Source organism: Microtus oregoni, unplaced genomic scaffold (genome assembly GCF_018167655.1).
Source record: "Microtus oregoni isolate MIOR12 unplaced genomic scaffold, Mior012 000141F_ref0000236, whole genome shotgun sequence".
Lineage (NCBI taxonomy): Eukaryota > Metazoa > Chordata > Mammalia > Rodentia > Cricetidae > Microtus > Microtus oregoni.
Genome location: NW_024544791.1, coordinates 1,032,607 through 1,051,572, shown reverse-complemented (window position 1 = coordinate 1,051,572; position 18,966 = coordinate 1,032,607). Strand labels below are relative to the sequence as shown.

The following is an 18,966-nucleotide window of genomic DNA, read 5'->3' as shown; positions in this document are numbered from 1 at the left end:
CCACGGCCAGTGGTCCCACAGACCGCCCAAACCTCGCACATTCAGTTGGCCTAACTTTGTTCTATTACTTTTCCTCACTGTTAAGGCCAGAGTCAGTGAGCTCTCACTAGCTCAGGTGAGATATTCCTAAGGATATCCCCATCATAGTCTTGACCCCTCTGCTTATATTATTGTTCCTCCCCCTCCTGGGTTCGGCCCAGTGCATAGCTGTGGATCTCTGCATCTGCTTCCAGAAGTTGCTGGATAAAAGTGTTTTGATAATTTGTTAAAATCTCCTTATTTTTTAATTACTGAAAACTATTTCATTGCATTTAAATGTCTCATATTCTTCGTCATGTATCCAGTGGTGAGATACATCATTTGAGAAAGGTCGATTCGAAATATTTTATTCATCTTTCTGGTGAGATATTTTTAAGCTGTACAATTGGTTGAGTTTTTTATCTACTATCAAATAATTATCATTTGTATGGTCTGCCAATATTTTTTCCATTTTATTAGTTCTTTTGTTCTAATAATGGTTTTCTTTATTATGCAAAATAATGTCAATACACCCTAATTAAATTCATCTATATTACTTGGTTTCCTGTGCTTTTGTAGTGAATAGCATTATCAAATTATAAATTGGACCAATATAATGGAAACCTTCTCCCAGGATCCTCTTTGTGTTTACTCTTCAGATTTAACCTTTATGCATTATTTCAATTTAAGTTTAGTTTCCTTATTATTTGAGATACATTTACTTAAATAATTAGTTAATTATTTTGTGTATACCTTTTTAATTATAACTTGCTAAGATGACACCTTTGTCATCACCTAATCATGGAAACTCTGTAAAGTCATTACTAACCAAATAGAACAGAATTTTGTTTTCTGTTTCATTAGTTGACATTATGGTTTTAGGCTATTTTTATAGAGTTGTGGTGTCTAAGTGATAATCATTGATAAAATTAAGGTACCCAATCTCTCTAATGTGGGGATATTAGATTTATATTTTTATTTATACTTTATTAGCACTTCTTTTGTACATTTATGGATTTCCATGTAGGCTATTGACAAGAATTACATAATCTTGAACATCTGTCTCTTCTAAAAGCATGAAAATCTTTTAATTTTTAATAGTGTTTCATTTGTCCATTTTCATCCTGAAAATATAGCTATGTGTGTCCCCTTCTCACTATCTTGTTTTTCCCTTATTTTATTTTCGTTTTACAAGATTTCCTATGAATAGAGTGAACAATTACAGGCAGGTTTGTTTTGGGTGTTTTACTTTGTTCATTCAGCCACAATTTGTATTTCTTGTTGAATTTGAATTAGATGTTAATCTGGATATTAATCATACAAGGAACTAATAACAAGAACTCTAAATAAACGCTATTGGCATATGCAAAACTCAGGGATTTTGCATACATACATACATGCATACACGTAAGTGTGTGTGTATGCATGTATGTATGTATGCAAGTTTTTTGAAATAATTTCTCTGAATAACTTTGGTGCCTGTCCTGAAACTAGCTCTTTTTGACAACTCAAAGAGATCCACCTGCCTCTGCCTCCCAAGTTCTGGGATCAAAGGCCTGCACCACCACCATCTGGCTATTTCTCTTAAGATAGTAAACAGTGCCGGGTGTGGTACCACATGTGTTTAATCCCAGGGTTGGGGGGGGCAAGGCAGATGGATCTTTATGAATTCTAGGCCAGCCCGGTTCTAGGACAGAGTTAATTCCAGGACAACCAGAAACCCTTGTCTTGAAAAAACAAATAGAGAATAAACAGTGTCATAATAAGTCAAAAAGTTATGGGTTTTTTGTGTGTATGTGTTTTTGAATCTTTAATACCAGTTACCTGATCACAAGTTTGAGGACAGCCTGGAAAATATGTCAAAATACCAGTCTCAAACAAAAACAAAAACGATACAAACATCAACAAAGAGTCTCTGAGTTTCTGAAATTGCCACAGAAAATTTTATCAACCTCTATGTAACAGTCAACTTGACTTTCCAACTTGGAGGTGAGATTTAGTGAAAGCCATGCCTCTTACTTTTCATTGCTGTTCATTATAGTGTTTGTACAGTATAGTTTGTTGGGAGAACCATTGACTTGGTGCACATTGCACATATACTTGTGATACTCAAACAATATAATGAAGATGAAAATATCCGTAAGTCCTCAAAGTTTCCTAGTAGCCCATTGTAATCAACATTACATACCAAATGGTGCTTTTCATTGCAAATTCTTTTTTTAATTAATTAATTAATTAATTAATTTTTTTATTGAAAAAATTGCCGCCTCCTCCCCGCCTCTCATTTCCCTCCCCCTCCCACTCCTCTCCCTCTTCCCCGACTCCTCTCCCCCCTTTCCCTATTCCTCTCCCCCTCCCCCCACTCCATTCCCCCTCCCTCTCGAGTCTGAAGAGCAGTCCAGATTCCCTGCCATGTGCAAAGTCCAAGGTCCTCCTCCCTCCATCCAGGTCCAGGAAGGTGAGCATCCAAACAGGTTAGGCTCCCACAAAGCCAGTTCATGCAGTAGGATCGAAACCCATTGCCATTGCCCTTGGCTTCTAATCAGCCCTCATTTTCCGCCACGTTCATCGAGTCTGGTTTTATCCCATGCTTATTCAGTCCCAGTCCAGCTGGCCTTGGTGAGCTCCCAATAGATCAGCCCCACTGTCACAGTAGGTGGGCGCACCCCTCGCAGTCCTGACCTCCTTGCTCATGTTCTCTCTCCTTCTGCTCCTGATTTGGACCTTGGGGTTTCAGGCTGGTGCTCCAATGTGGGTCTCTGTCTCTATCTCCATCCATCGCCAGATGAAGGTTCATATCCAGGCGGATGACCATGTTTTTCTTTGGTTTCACCTTCTTATTCAGCTTCTCTAGGGTCACAAATTATAGGCTCAATGTCCTTGATTTGTGACTAGAAACCAATTGTTAGTGAGTACATCCCATGTCCATCCTTTTGGATCTGGGTTACCTCACTCAGGATAGTGTTTTCTATTTCCATCCATTAATGCAGAGACTTCTAACTGGTCAAAGTGATATAGATAAATGACTCTTGGGTGGTCAGTGCTAAGCAGAATTTTGCAACAACTCATTCTGTCTAAGCCTTAGGGGTTATCTCGAAGAAGGCAGAGAAACTTGAAAGCGTAAGAGAATCGAGAGGTTTGTGGTGAAACCACCTTGTGTCTCATTCTCCCAGTGTCCCAAGTTTGCCCCAGGAGTCTTGTTGTCCTGTGTTTGTGGTGTTGCTGGTCCAAAACATTCTGATTACATATCAGAACATGTAGGTGTGGCGTCTCTCTTAGTATCCTATCACTGTGATGGGGCACCATGTCCACAACAACTCTTTTATAAAGGAAAGCATTTAATTGGGGTTTGCTTATAGCTTTAGATTTTTAGATCATTATCCTCATGGTGGGTAGCATAGTGGTAAATAGACAGACATGGAGGCTTAGAGTTCTCCATCCAGATCCAAAGGCTGCAGATTAAGGACATGAGAGAGACCCTGGGTCTGGCCTGGGTTTTTGAAACCTCCAAGCCTATCCCCAATGGTACATTTCCTCGAGTTAGGCCACTAGCACTCCAACAAGATCAAACCTCCTAATAGTGCGATTCCTTGGTGACCAAACATTCAAATATATGAGCCTGTAAGGTCCTTCTTCTTCAAACTCCCACAGAATCCATTCTTTCTTTCTTGGAAACCCTGATCATTTTTCTGCTATTCCTCACAAATACTTGACCACCTTCCTTTTTTTGTGTGTGTCCCAGAACTTTCCTTTGCATAGACTCATAGGACTTACAGGGTTTTGAAAGATTAGTCATTTGCTCTCTTTTTCTAGATCAAGTATCTTACTCTACATCATTAACACGAAGCTCTTTTTGCAATAATTTTCTAGATATTTTAATATATATGGGCTATTTTCAGTTGTTGTTTTGTATATATTTCGGCATTCATTACACACTTCATTATTTAAGAATTTTCTATATAAATATATGTTTTCATCCATCTATGCCAAATACCCTCTCTTTAACAGCTACTTTTTCACTTCCTCTGATAAAACACCACCATTTACACAATGGAGTACTACATAGCAGAGAAAAATAATAACATCTTGAAATTTGCAGGCAAATGGAGGGAGCTAGAAAACATCATATTGAGTGAGGTAACCAAAATCTAGAAAGACAATTATCACATGTACTCATTCATACGTGGTTTTTAAACAAAAAACAAGGAACACCAGCCTACAAATCACAATCCCAGAGAACCTAGACAACAATGAGAACCCTAAGAGAGACATACATGGGTCTAATCTACATGGAAAGTAGCAAAAGACAAGATCTCCTGATTAAATTGGGAGCATGGGGACCATGGAAGAAGGTTTAAGGGGAGGGGAGAGGAAGGGAGGGGAGCAAAGAAAAATGTATATCTCAATAAAATCAATTTAAAACAAAACCATCATGGCAAGACATCATATAGAGGGATATGGTTCCAGAGGTTTATGATGGTGAATTAAAGACATGGTGGCTAGCTACAAGCTGAGGGTTCACCATTAGAACCACAAATACAAAGCAGAAGGAGGGTTCTAAAAATGATGCAATGAATCTTTAAACTTTCAAAGCCTGCTTCCAGTAGTAACATGTTTCCTCTATCAAGAGCACACTTCCCAAGCCTCAACAAACAGTTGTACAAAGTGGGGAGAGTAGCCAAATGTCCAATACCACAGACAGCATCTAATTTAAACCACTGGACACCCATTCAACTGTAATAATCCCCACATTTTTCCCTCACAACTTCATAAATGAACCTTTAATAACTTACTTTATCTTTTTAGTACTGCCTATATGTAAGTAGATGTAGTCTCAGGGACCACATTCCTGATGAAAACCTTATTCTCTTTTTCTCCCGCAGCCGTCATTGCCAATTGCTCCTAGGCTGTATATGGAAATTCATTGGTCCCCTCCCTATCTATGCAGGAATTTCTGCTTACTTGATCTTGTGTACGTTATGCAGCCTCAGTTACTGTGATTTTACCTATGCAACATCCTCCCATATGTGGCAAATTCTGTTTCCGTGCAGACATCTACTACTTTTAGTTCTTACTGTCTATCTGCCACCTCTTTTCTGGTTATCACTGAGGCTTAAAACTTATGGGTATTCCAGTTAGAACTAAGAGTGCCACCTTCTCTTATTCTCTGCATGTTGACCAGTTGTGGGTCTCTGTTTTATTCATCACCTATTGCACACAGGCGGTTTTCTGATGAGTGATGGAAGATGCACTAATCTAGTGGTTAACTAGAAGAAGTTGAGGATCAACTTAATACTATGCCCATTTCTTTTGCAGAACAATAGTACTGGGTTCTCACCTAGGGCCTATAAAGTATCACTAATAGTGTTCCGACCCAGTTAGCAGTACTAGGTATAAGTTCTATCTTTTGGGGTTGGTTTTAAATATAATTAGAAGGTATTTGGTTACTTAAAACATTTATGACACTATTGCACCAGTGGCCATATCTTGCTATGTCAGGCACTATTGTTATTAAGAGTTAACAGCTGGGTAGGCTTTTGAATACTCCAGAAGTATAAAAAAATAGATCATATCGTTTTAAAGACCTGGTCTGAGTCCATTTTACATTGAAATGGTAGTGCCAGTATATACCACATAAATTTTGACAAATTGGCATTTGTGCAATGAATAGTTATGCAACCACAGAAACTACTCAGTATATAATGTCTTTGCATCTGCTTAATATTAATACTTACTTTAAACACATTTTCTTACTTTTTTTAAACCCAGAGTACCTGTTGTAGTTGATTTATAAGTATGTCCTAAATTCCTTCTTAGTCTGATTTAAGTAATTATCCACATTTTCTTATTAAAATTGCTTGTTCTTGAGGTCAGGATTTGTGAATATTTTACATATATTACTTTCACTGCTTAGAATACTATTTCCTGTGTTGAAAAAGTGACCATACCTGTATAATGTTACCATTTGGATAAATTATTTGGTACTCAGTTTGATTCTTTCCAGATTTTTTATCTTTTTTCTTTTGATTTTGCTTTTAGAATATCTAAACGATCTTGATCAATGCTTTAGCAAGATATCTTTTAATAATAAAGCAGAAATAATCCAGATATCCCTTCTGAAACAGACTATTACACAGATTTTTCTGTAGAAGTTGCATTCTACTGTGTACAAGGACAGATATATATATATATATATATATATATATATATATATATATATATATATACATTTTTTTTGATTCACTGGTAATTCACAAGTCACTCCACAAACTTGGAGATTGTTTATTGGTTAAAGATGCTTTGATATTTATCCACCCTCAACTGGAAAAATCATGTAAAAGTTCTGCAAGACATTGGTGGTTTAACCTGACCAAAAATGATATGGTTTTAAAATTTTTATTTCATTATTTACATGTTTAAGTGTTTTGCCTACATGTATGTAAGTGTATCATGTGTGTATAGTGGCCATGCAGGTCAGAAAAGGATGTAACATCCCTGGAACTAAAGATACAAAGGGCTTTTAGTCAATATAAAGGTACTGGGAACAAATCCTACAAAAGCAGCAAGGACGGTTATTTGCTGAGCCATCTTATAGCCCTGACATAAGGGTTTCTAAAAATATGTAAATAGCAAAAAACACATGTGGCATTGTTTCTGATTATCAGCAAAAGAAAATAAGTGATAAATTGCCTATTAGCAAAGCTATGGAAGGATTATGGAAGCTATGAAAGAATCATTCTGATGTTAAAACTGCCAACTTAAATACATTTTTGCTATGTATTTAAATTTAACCATATTTTATATTTATTTCCAAAATTTAACAGTGGTTAGATGAAAGCATGGAAACAGCCAACTGTAGTTGGTAGTCACTCAGTCCAGTTTTAAAGTTAAAGCATCCTTGCTATCTTTATCACTGGACTACATCATCAGTACGGTAACCTAACATCTTGTCTCTGGTACATTCTTATAAACTTATAAAAGTACTCCAATTACTGCAATTCCTAGTGGAGCGAATAGCACTAGGACACATTATTTCTTGAGATGTCATGACCGATGACAGTATATTTCCATGTCTTAGAGCAATGAAGTGTGAAGACTCACAAGGAAAGCTTCTATAGGAGGCACACATATTAAAAAAAAAAAAAAAAACTAGCTCTCCTTCTGCTGGTAGCTATCAATTACCAATGGCTCCTTGGTTAGAGTTGGGACATTGTGCCTACTCACCCCATGCTGCCATTTTGCTTAGACTGAGCTTCTGCAGGTTTCGTGCATGCTGTATTACCACTGTGAATCCATATGTGAAACAGTCATCTTGATTCTGGATATCACTGTTCTAATTATCTTTTCATCTGATATGGTCACACATCTTGGAGTATATGGTAAATATAGTTATTAGTATCATTTTTTAAATGAGGACATAGAGTTGGGTTGGTATAAAGGGGGTGGATTTGGAAGGAATTGGGGGATGGTTAAGTATAATTAAAATACAGCATATGAAATTCTCAAACAATTAAGAAAAAACTTCAAGTGAAAAATAAACAAAAAGCACACAATGCTCAATAAAAGTAGTTAGGCACCAAGGAGTACTTTTAGATGGGGCTTTTTGAAGGGTTCTAAATTTAAGCAAGAGGAGTGATTTCATTAACTATTTCTACTCCCTCAAATTTCATAAATTAAAGATTTTTTTCTTTTTCTGACAAATTTGCATGTCATCACGAAGATGGAGAACTGCAGAATAGACAGACTTACTGGACAAAGAGCTTCTCCCCACTCTGTCATTTGATTGAAATCGTAACCTTGTGAATAATGACATGACTAATAACTAGGAATAAACAGACGCCCGCACTCATGAGACTGACTTTTAGTTGTTGTCTTCATTTGAATTGAGCTTGAATATCTTCTTTTTGTTAGCCAAAGGCACTGAATTAGAAGCTTAAATATACGTATCATAATTCTAGCATTCAAAGATCAATTTAAAGAGATTTAAATCCAATTACTTTCCAATCAATCATAAAAGAAATTGATCATAAATGTTAACAAATTTTTATTGTGATGTAATAAGCTATCTTTAGAGCAGATGGAATCGATTTGCAATCTGAATATTGGAAATTCAGAATTTGCTAAGCAATTTAAGAGAAGATTGACATTTGATTGGTTTAAAACTATTTTAAGATACTATTTCTTAATGTTTTATTTTTATTTATCTAATTATCATGTACCTCATTTTATGATAACTTATGCACTGTTTAATAAATTTTTCTCGAAGTTGGCAACTGAAAGTTATATAGGAGTTTGAGACAGGCAGGAAATACAAAATAGCTGGCATGGAAATGGGATGAGGAACAATTAGGAGCGTGAATGAAAATAGAGAGTTTAAGTGAAATCTTCAAATAATCAATTTTGGTTTTAGGGAATAGCACCTCAAATGACAGTTGTTGAATGATGCCAATGAGAAGGCGTCTGAATAGCACAGCCTTCCTAAAATCCAGCTGAGAGTTAAGCACACAGGAAATAAATGCTATGATGCAGAAATGGTACATATTTCAGAGGATACTGAGTAGCTACATTTCATTTGTAAGCAATAGGGGCATCTCTTGTATACAAAGCCAGGTAGAAATGAGAAAACTAGTCAGAAGATGTTGATAAATCAAGACCTTCACCAAGGATGAAGGTGACAGACCTAAATGAAAAGCTGAATTTGACAAGGATTACACCAGGAAGTCAAAACAGATCATGACAGATGATCAAATACCAAGCTGAGCAGAGAGGATTGGGGGTGCATTCTTGAATTTGATATGTAATAGCTGCAAAACCGCTGTCCTATAATAAGAAAAAAAATTAAAAATCAGGCCAGTTATTTTGAAGTGGGTTGGGGACATACTTGTATACTACACACGGTCCTGGGTTTTATTGCTATTACTGGTGAAAATAAAAAACAAAGCCATAAATTGATTTCTTTAGATTGATGAAGTAAAAGAAGGCAATGCAGAAAGGCAATGCAGACAGGAAAGAACCTTGGGTGGGGTGGAGGCATCTTGTCTAGTGCTAACATAAATGGCCAAAGAAATGGAGCCAGTTAAGGACTGGGGAAAATGATTCTGCTAATACAGAAAAATGAGCCAGAATCTATTGTAATGTTGAAACTAGGGCCTTGTGAGAAATTCAAGGAAGAGGAGCAGAAGGAGAAGAGTTGAAGCAGTAGAGAACCCACGTAAGAGTGTATGGAACACTGTCAAGCCCCAGGCACTGGAGGATAGCAGGTTCACACACAGGGAAAAATGCCCCTGTGAGAAAAGGATGAAACCAGTTGCCTTTTTCCTAATTAGCACAGATTTTATACTGCCAATGGATTTGAACCTCTGTCTCCCCAGCTTGTTTTAATAATTCAGACACACTTTCATCTAAAACAGCTCATCATTCACTCTTCTGGTTCTTAGTCGTTAAATGGTTAGTTTACTGGAAAACAATGAAATATATTTAATTATGGTCTTTTATTCTAAAGTCAAGCTAAGTTTTTCCTCGAATATTTTTCTTTTCATTTAAGAGAGTTAAACTGGTTATGATGGTGGATGCTTATAATTCCATCAAGAAGTTCAAGACCATCCTCCAACACATAATGACGTTCAAGCTAATGTGGCCCATATAAGGCATTATCTCAAAAACATCAAATAAACACTAACAACAAAATAGATCCTGAGAAGAACAAACAAACACAATGAAGAAAGAAAGAAATTACAGAAGGAGGGAAGGAAGGAAAGAAAGAAGGAAGGAAGGAAGGAAGGACGGAAGGAAGGAAAGAAGGAAGAAAGATAGGCATAAGAATAATATGTTTCTGCTTCAAATCGCTTGGGAGTTTTTGTGCACACCTTTGCTAATGTCTTTCCTTCTACTGCTCATAGACTATAAATTTATAATAATTTCCCTGTGAGATGTTAAAGAATCAGATAAAACAAACACACAGACAAACCAGAACAATGACAGAAGACAAAAACAGACCCAACTAAGGAAACTCCTGTGACTCTAAAAGTGAGCATTTTATCTCAGTAACAATATTCCCATTGGTGACAGGGAGATCTGAGGACAGAGCACATCAGTACTCAGGTGTTGGCTTGAAAGGTACTATGAGGATTCCCACTAAGGATCCTATGAAGAGGACCCCAATTTTAGAAATGACAGTGTCTTATTTTTTTGAAGAGATATATCACCTCATATGGCAATTAATTGGACTTTTGGAAATTGAACGGTTCTAAATAAAAATTAAATCATCATTGTGAAGACTTCATGTAGTTATGAAAGGAAATTCAGCTATAAAATCCCTCTTTGCATATTTATGAAAGTGATTTGATGCAAATGAATGCACAGTTTGTGACTGATATCTCAAATATAATCTAATTGTTATTTTGAAGACTTTTTTTCTAAATTAAATGATCCAAACATTTACAGCATCTAGAGATGTTTATTCATCCCCCGAAGCAGGATTACTTGTGAAACAACTGACAGTTCCCAGAAGTATCACACTGTGTCTCTGAATGTGTAAAAGCGGTACCTAATTCACAAGAAGTTATCAAAAGAATTCTACTTGTTTCTTCTTTAAGGAGTGATTCTCAAGTGGGAGTTGATAGGCTCGAATTATTGCATCATTTAACTTCAACTATGTAGAGATGAAATGGGTACTGTTGTCAGGAGTTAAACCTTTTTGTTCTCCTTTCAAAGTAACACATATGTACTTCATCGCGAGGAAAGGAGATGAGAACCATTCATTCGGCATTTAGGAATGCCTTTGTAAAGACAAGCACGGTTAATAGCAAACTATCGTAATAACAAATCAATTGAAGGATTTAGATTCCAGATGCCTGTCATTAGTTTATATCAGCCAGAGAGGAGGCCATAAGGACCAGGATCAGGGGTCCTCAAGGTAGTGAAGAATTCTTAGAGTGGAAAGGAGGATTGAATTTTATTTACTTGCAGTAGGCCTTGGAGGAAGTATATGTGGGTAGAAACGATGAGCATGGCTGAATTTGAATTTTTTCTTAATATAAATTAATCTATATAATATAGTATTACTTATAACTAGCTATGGGAAAAATGGACTCTTCAGGGAAAGAAATTATCTATAAAATAGTAATTTGACAATGTTGTCATTATTAGTGAGGACTGCATCAACTGAAATAGAAAAGCATTACTTTCAGAATAATTTTACTTACTTTTATTGGTTTTGTTCATTTCCAGTACTAGTAAAACTACTGTCTTTATTATTTCTCTGCTCTGATTGCAATACTACTGTTGTCCACCGAGTGCTCTACCTTTGCTGATACTCCACTACCATTTCTGTTGTTCATAACTTTATCCATTTTCTTGAGCTGAAGATTTACTCCATCCAAGGAGGGAGCAGTGACACACCCTAGCCACCACGTGTGGTGAGATGGAATCTTACTGAGGTTAACAGAGAGATTATAGAGTAGAAAAGGACTCTCAGAAATACTCACTTTATTAGCGTCTTAGTCCTCTCTTTCTCCAATGTAGCAGGCTCTGGACTCCACATTCGGTATATATCATTATATAGAATCCTCCAGAGCCACCCTGAGAGTGAAAGAAGAAAACTAGAATCCAGGCAGTTAAATATCTTACCATAAATCATATATCTAGTAGAATTAGAATCTGAGCTCTATCTGTTTCAAAGGAAAAATGAAACCTTTTATTAATTATCTCTGGGGCACAGTAGGCAGAAGTAGATAGATTTTATAACATGCCAAGTCAGGAGTCAGATCTACAGATCTTTTGTTTGTGGACATTCTAGCTAAAAATATATTCTTTGTCTTTTTGTTACCTAGAGTACTTCCTTACATATTCTGTTTCTGATAGCTTATTCTCTTATTTGCTTAAATATCCAGCTAAAGAATATATTTCTCTCTGAAATTAATGTCTTTTTATCACTTATTATCTTAGATGTGTGTACATTACAGTAAAAAATAATACAATGCAGGATATAATTTTTAACTTCAAAGATCTTAAATCCAGAAGTGATCACGGAACCAAATACAAATAGTCACAAGAGCAAGAATCGAACAGGAAACATTGAAAATATAAATTTCTTTGAGAGGTGTTTAAAAAGTCAAGGTTTAGAAGTATGAGCAGAAAATAGAGGACAGTCAATGAAGTGAATCCATTTATGTATGCACATGCTTGCTGAAACCCATAGAGTGTACATCATGAACTAAAAAATGCAGGCTCGTCATCTCTCACAAATGTTCCTGTTGTGAATGATGATGGTCATGGAGTTGTCTATACATAGATCAGGGCAGCCAATGTATGAGAAACCCCTCTGCCTTCTGCTTAGTTTTGCTGTGAACATGAAGTTGCAATAAAAATGCATTGTTAGTTTTGATTCTATTTTGTTCCTATTTTTTTGTGTTTTTAAAAAGAAGAAATATCACAGAAAACAAAGAAATCAGTTTTCAAATGGGATTTGAATGAAAGTAGAATATTCATAGAAGTACAGCTAGAATGGAATACATATTATCTCTTGCATATGTGCATCAGCATGCATGGTGACAGGGCATGAGCAAGGACGTTCTTGCCTGAGAGAGAAGAGGCTGGAGACGAGGAGGCTGTAGTACTGAGTGCCTTGAGAACCTTCAGGTGTTTAGACTTGCTTGAGAGGGTCATTTATGGTTTTGACCCATAAAATTGCAGTTTGGATAGATTGCATCAGCATGGCTCCAGAGAAATATTCTAGAATGGCTAGAAAATTCATTGATAAATTCTAAGCAAGTGATCGCATTTCTGAAACAATGGAGATAGGGATAGAAACGGAAAGAATATTGGGGATGATTAACAAGGAATTTAGAGAAAGTAAAGCCTAAGCTCCCAAGAAAAATGGGCAGAGCAGTAAGAACTCGTTGGCAAGTGGTGGAAAGATTCTCAAGAGTCCAGTTTTGAGGAACTCAGACATTACTACTGAAAATGGCATGTGTTACTACAGTGTGAAAGTGATGTCTGCATTTTCTAGGACTACATATATAATGAAACCAGGTTAAGTAAAACTTGCATTAGTTTTATTTATGACTTTCTATACTGTATTTATGACTATAAAATAGAATAGAGTCAATAATAGTTTGCAGGGAAATGCAAGCATTCATGGCCCTTGATATTAATACTGAGATAGATACAATGGCTTCAGCAATGCTGATGAAAGGTTATGGGATGATGACGGAAGTTATCACTATAATCATGAAAGGATGACAGCTCCTTTCATGTCTATTGACTAGAAGGAATGAAATATTAGGCTTCCTTTTTTGAAAAGAAATATATCTCAGTGACATAAGCAAGCCTATGCCTGTATTTCTTAGTTTAGTCCAGTTTGATCCCCGCAAAGCTGGATTTCTTTTGGTAAGTAAGGAAGAATAGCCAGATAGTGACTGGAAGGTACTGTGGACCACGGATCCTTGGCTTCTTGCTATTGTGATCTCTGTATACAATTCATTTAGTCTTTTTCATCCATTAAATCCTGTATATTTAGTACTATAGCAACCTATATTTTGTAGGTAAGAAAATTTAGGATTATTTACATACTTAGCATCACCAAATTAAGCAGCTGGTAGGATTTTTTTTTTCTGGTAGAAATTTTTGAATGAAGACACCTGCAATGCTCATTGTAAGAGGAAATGAATGAATAAAACATTTTTCTTCTAGACTTTAGTTGAAAATGAAAATAATTATTATTTATTATGTACGACTGTTATAATATAGTTATGATTTTTATGTAATTATTTCAATTGTTAAAACATCAAAATATCTATTAATGATGATTACATAAGATGCTTTTATGTTAGGATTAATTAGGTGGGGTGCCCAATTGAATATGGGATTGGTTACTAAAACAGCTTTAAAGTTTCTGCTTCTTAAATGTCCGTATAGTGACAAGTCATCCCACATCAATAATTAACTTAAAAATACTTCCCAGCCATACCGACATCCTATTATGACGAAGTGATTTTTTTCCAGTTTATGTTCCCCCTTCCCAGATGACTCAAGCCACGTTGATTAAAACTATTAGCATAATTGATTCCTCATGGACTTGACTCACCAACAGAATACTATTAAACTATAACTTTTTCTTGTTTTTGCTACCAAGATCTCATAGTAATATCACAATATAAGATGTAAATTTAAATGCCATGTTAAATGCTTTCTTACTCCATGAAGGAGGAGTCCAAACACAGCTACCACCAAGTCAATGAAAAACCGATACCTATCAGTGCAAATCAAGTCCTATAGCTTAGAGTGTGGTGTTTTGAAATCACAATTTTCTTGCTCAGAAGGGCTTGGGAAACTCCATCCTTTCACCTCCACCACACGCAGTCCACAAACTTGTCTTGTAGCCTCAAGCTAACTTTGCTGCACACTGGCCACTATTCCTTGTGGTCATTCCATAGCCCTGGAATCTCCACAGTCTTGGGTCTCCACTGCAGCTGAGGTTTCATCTCTAGCATATTCTGGTTCCTTTTCAAGGACTTCACACTTGCCCTATGACGGGAAAGCTAGTTTCTTTCCATTATCCCTCCAATGTTCCAGTTTTCATGCCATCAAACGTAAGTAATTGGAGACTTTTTTTTTTTGCTTTTTTTAAAAAATTTGATTTTTATTGAGCTCTACATTTTTCTCTGCTCCCCTTCCTTCCCCTCCCCTGAGACTCTTACACATTACCAAGTTTAGCTTCCATCTTGAAGTGCAGCTTTGGCTGCCCTGGGTCATAGCTGTGTGCTGACTCTGAGGAAATACCCTCCAGAAGGTTTCACTCAAAGATACTGGTCTCTTATCAGTCACAGCTGAGTTTTCAGCCCCAGATAACCAGTATCTACTTTCCAAGTAATGCGGCATTTTACTTACGTGGCTCTGGTTTATTGTTAATTGCACCTAATTCTTCAGCTCTAGCTGACCAGAATGACAGAGTCTTAATTCAACATATCACATGAATAGCCCTGATAGTCCTTGAGGGTTTCTCTAACTTCTTTCTGACACTTCACCACCCAGGCTTCCATTATCAGCCTTTCTCCCTACACTCCTATCTTTCAAACTCCCACTGAACAGCACGTTTAGCTATGAGCAGTCAACAGTTTTCCAGCCTAAAGCTTCCAATGCTTCCATAATCCTTCCAAAAACCACATGGTCGAGTCTGTCACAATAGTCCATTCTTTGATACCAATTTCTGTTTACTTTCTACTGCTGGGGTAAAACACTGTCCAAAACCAGCATAGAGGAGGAAACAGTTATTTCATTTAACAGTTTACAGTCCATCATGAAGGGAAGTCAAAAGCAGGACCTCTTGTCAGGAACTGAAGCATGGCTTGCTTAGCTTCCTTTCATATTCAACCTAGGATAAACTATCCCAGGTCTGAACCCCCCACAGTGGGCATGACCCTCCCTTATCAATCATTAATCAAGAAATCGCCTACATACTTGTGTACAGGCCAGTCTGATGGAGGCATTTTTTTCAATTGAGGTTTTCTCTTTCTAGATGCTGCTAGCTTGTGTCCAAGGAAACTAACCAATTCAAATACAAAACAAATTATCCTGGTTGACTGATAAAGTTTTATGTTATGAATGCAACAGAATTACCATTGGAGAACACCTACCACTAGAATATTGTGTCTTGTTTCCAGAGACTGTTTTATGGTTATATAGTTGTGTTATCTGACTCATCATTTTTTTCTTTTGAAAGTTCAGGTATACTTTACAAGTATAAGTAATGAGCTGATTGTTGTGTTAGTGGTATAAGAGAACTTTCATGAAAATAACATTATAGTCAATTCTCATTAAGTTAGGAACACTAGAAATAAAGCTCCTATTTTCTTCCATTTTTTTTCTGTATTTTATTTTACATATCAACCACAGTTTTCTCTCCCTCCTCTCCTCCTGTTCCTTCCTCTCACCTTTTTTCTACACCCATCATCATCTCCTCCTCCATCTCTATTTAGATGGGGTAAGTTATCCCTTTGGAATCAACAAAGAATGGCATATCAAGTTCAGGCGATACCAAACTCCTTCCCACTGCATCGAGGCTGAACAGGAATCAACAAAGAATGGCATATCAAGTTCAGGCAATACCAAACTCCTTCCCACTGCATCGAGGCTGAACAAAGCATCCCACTATAGTGAAGAGGTTCCAAAGAGTCAGCTCACATAATTCTGGTCCTACTGCTAGGGACCCCACAAAAGACCAAGCTACATAACTCTCACCTAGATGCGGAGGGCCTTGGTCAGTCCTATGCTGGATTCCAAGCTGTTCACCCAGAATCCGTGAGCTCACACAAGCTCGGTTCAGCTATTCCTGTGGGCTTCTCCCATCATGATCTGGACCCCTCCCCCTTGCTCATGAAATTGCTTCTCCCTCTTTTCACAAACTCCTGGAACTCTGCCCAGTGCTGGGCTGTGAATCTGCTTCATTTCCTCCAATTTTAAGGTTAATTGATATATTAGTTACTTTCCCTGTTGCTGTGAAAAAAATATGACATGATTTCAGGAGAAAGGCTTTATTTTGGCTCACAGTTTGAGAGTGGTTTCTAAACACGTAAAGAAGTCTTGGTGACAGGAACTCCAGGCTGCTGGTCACATTATATCTGTATTCAGAAAGCACAGGACAATAAATTCCTAGTCCTACTTTTTATATTTTTCATTCAGTCCAAAGTCTAGTCTGGGAACTGGTCGCAGTGGGAGTGTCTTTCCACCTTAATTAAACTTATATAGACATTACCTCAACTCATGTCTAGAGTCTCAGCTTACCTAGGTAACTCCTCAATCTACCATGTGATTCCAAGTCCCATTTACCCACTGAGACTCAATGTCACAGCTGTGGTAGAAATTCTTCAAAATACAGGCAATATTACCATGCATGTTCAAAACTATCTGGAATTCAAACATTATCTTAGAAGATAGTATAATACATTTCCAATGAAGTGACATAACACTGAAATTTTAACTTAGTTCTTGCTTCAAAAGTAGACACTAATTATTTTCAACTTAAGCCCCAGGTTAGTCTTCTTTTATTTGGAGCTGAGACAAACCTAAACACTGCTATACTTCAAAACTGCAATAAAGGTTAGAAACTATACTTGACCAAATTTGTACTCTTAGAAATTAATTATTATCAGACAGAGTGGTAGTGGTACATGCCTTTAAACCCAGCACTTGGGAGGCAGAGGCAGGCAGATCTCTGGGAGTTCGAGGCCAGCCTGGTCTATAAGGGCTAGTTCCAGGACAGGCACCAAAGCTACAGAGAAACCTTGTCTCAAAAAAAAATTAATTATTATCAACAAAATTCTTATAAAACTCAACCTGTTACTGTTTAATCTTTTCTAGGATTGCTAAATTGACATACAAAGTGTTTCAGTATGTCTCTAAACATGGTAGCAAAGACAAGGTTTAAAGGGTAGAACTTGTATTCTTGATTTACTTACTTTTGATTTGAAAATGGTTTCTATCTATATTTGGCATTAATTATATAGATGACTTATTTTCAGCTCTTTATTAGATTTTTTGGATTTTATTTATTCATTTTATTTTATTTATTTGAATTATATTAACTTTTAGAATACTATTCATAAAGTCCTGCCTAAGTATACATTCGTTTTTCTCAGAATTAACATTCAGTCATTTAGAAAAATAATATTTCAAAAACAGTTGTTGGTCTCTTATAAATTTTGTTGCATATTTTTAATAATTCTTTTTTGACAGGAAAATGACTGATGACTTTCTCCATACTAAAATGTGATTTTTCTTATTTTTGTAGGTTTTATTGGGATTTAATAATGCTGATAATGATGGTTGGAAATTTGGTCATCATACCAGTTGGAATCACATTCTTTACAGAACAAACAACAACACCGTGGATTATTTTCAATGTGGCATCAGACACCGTTTTCCTATTGGACCTAATCATGAATTTTAGGACTGGGACTGTCAATGAAGACAGCTCTGAAATCATCCTGGACCCTAAAGTCATCAAGATGAATTATTTAAAAAGCTGGTTTGTGGTTGACTTCATCTCATCAATCCCAGTGGATTATATCTTTCTTATTGTAGAGAAAGGAATGGACTCAGAAGTTTACAAGACGGCCAGAGCCCTTCGCATTGTGAGATTTACAAAAATTCTCAGTCTCTTGCGTTTATTACGCCTCTCAAGGTTAATTAGATACATACATCAGTGGGAAGAGGTAAGTCACATGTTTTCTTTCTTTAAGCCATTGTATCGTGATTTTCATGATGATTATTTGAATGTATATTTTCTATGTTTCTATTGCATGGGATTTAAGAACAAATAAATCCCAGACTTCTCTTTTCTGGTATTTAGTGATATTTGGATCTCTGAAAGATTTGAATCAACTGAAAGTAATTACAAAACATTCTACCAATTGAATTTATTTTAAGCAAATACACTTTCCCTGGCATATTGTTATCCTAGGCAGTACAAATTTTCCCATGCCTTGGAAGATTCTTTTCATTTGATTAGGGTGCATCAAATTTCATCCTTGACGAAGCTGCATAGGGTATGATTGGTGATCTAATTTATCATTACATGGAATTTATGATGGAGCAAACTGGATTGTTTCATTGGTTATCTCTCAATTCTAAAAATTCATATATGAGTTTAGCATACTAAACCTGCTTATTGTTTTTTGTTGCCTACAGTATTCCCCAATTTCCTCATCATTTTCCCCAATTAGTCCATTTCATAACAGTGAAAAAAACACCATACCTAGGAAGGAAATTAGTACGTGGAGAACACAAAGAAATAAATGCAGTGAATCTAGCCAATTAGGCCTCTTTGCTGCTGAATAGGGCTTCTGCTGTTCTTAGACAGTGGGTGGGATGGTGAAAGAGCCCTGCCAACTGCAGTTTCCAAAGGTCTGAGTTAAATATACCACCATCAAGCAAATAGGTACCTCTTTC

At 36.4% G+C, this 18,966-nt stretch overlaps 1 protein-coding gene across 1 annotated transcript in view; it reads left to right on the top strand.

Annotated features, from left to right (window-relative positions):
• The window catches only part of Hcn1 (hyperpolarization activated cyclic nucleotide gated potassium channel 1), a 359,593-nt gene that overhangs the window by 35,852 nt on the left and 304,775 nt on the right, over positions 1-18,966 (top strand). The window contains exon 2 of the mRNA XM_041646700.1: positions 17,807-18,230. Coding sequence (XP_041502634.1) covers positions 17,807-18,230 — 424 coding nt within the window. The remainder of the gene's footprint in view (positions 1-17,806; positions 18,231-18,966) is intronic.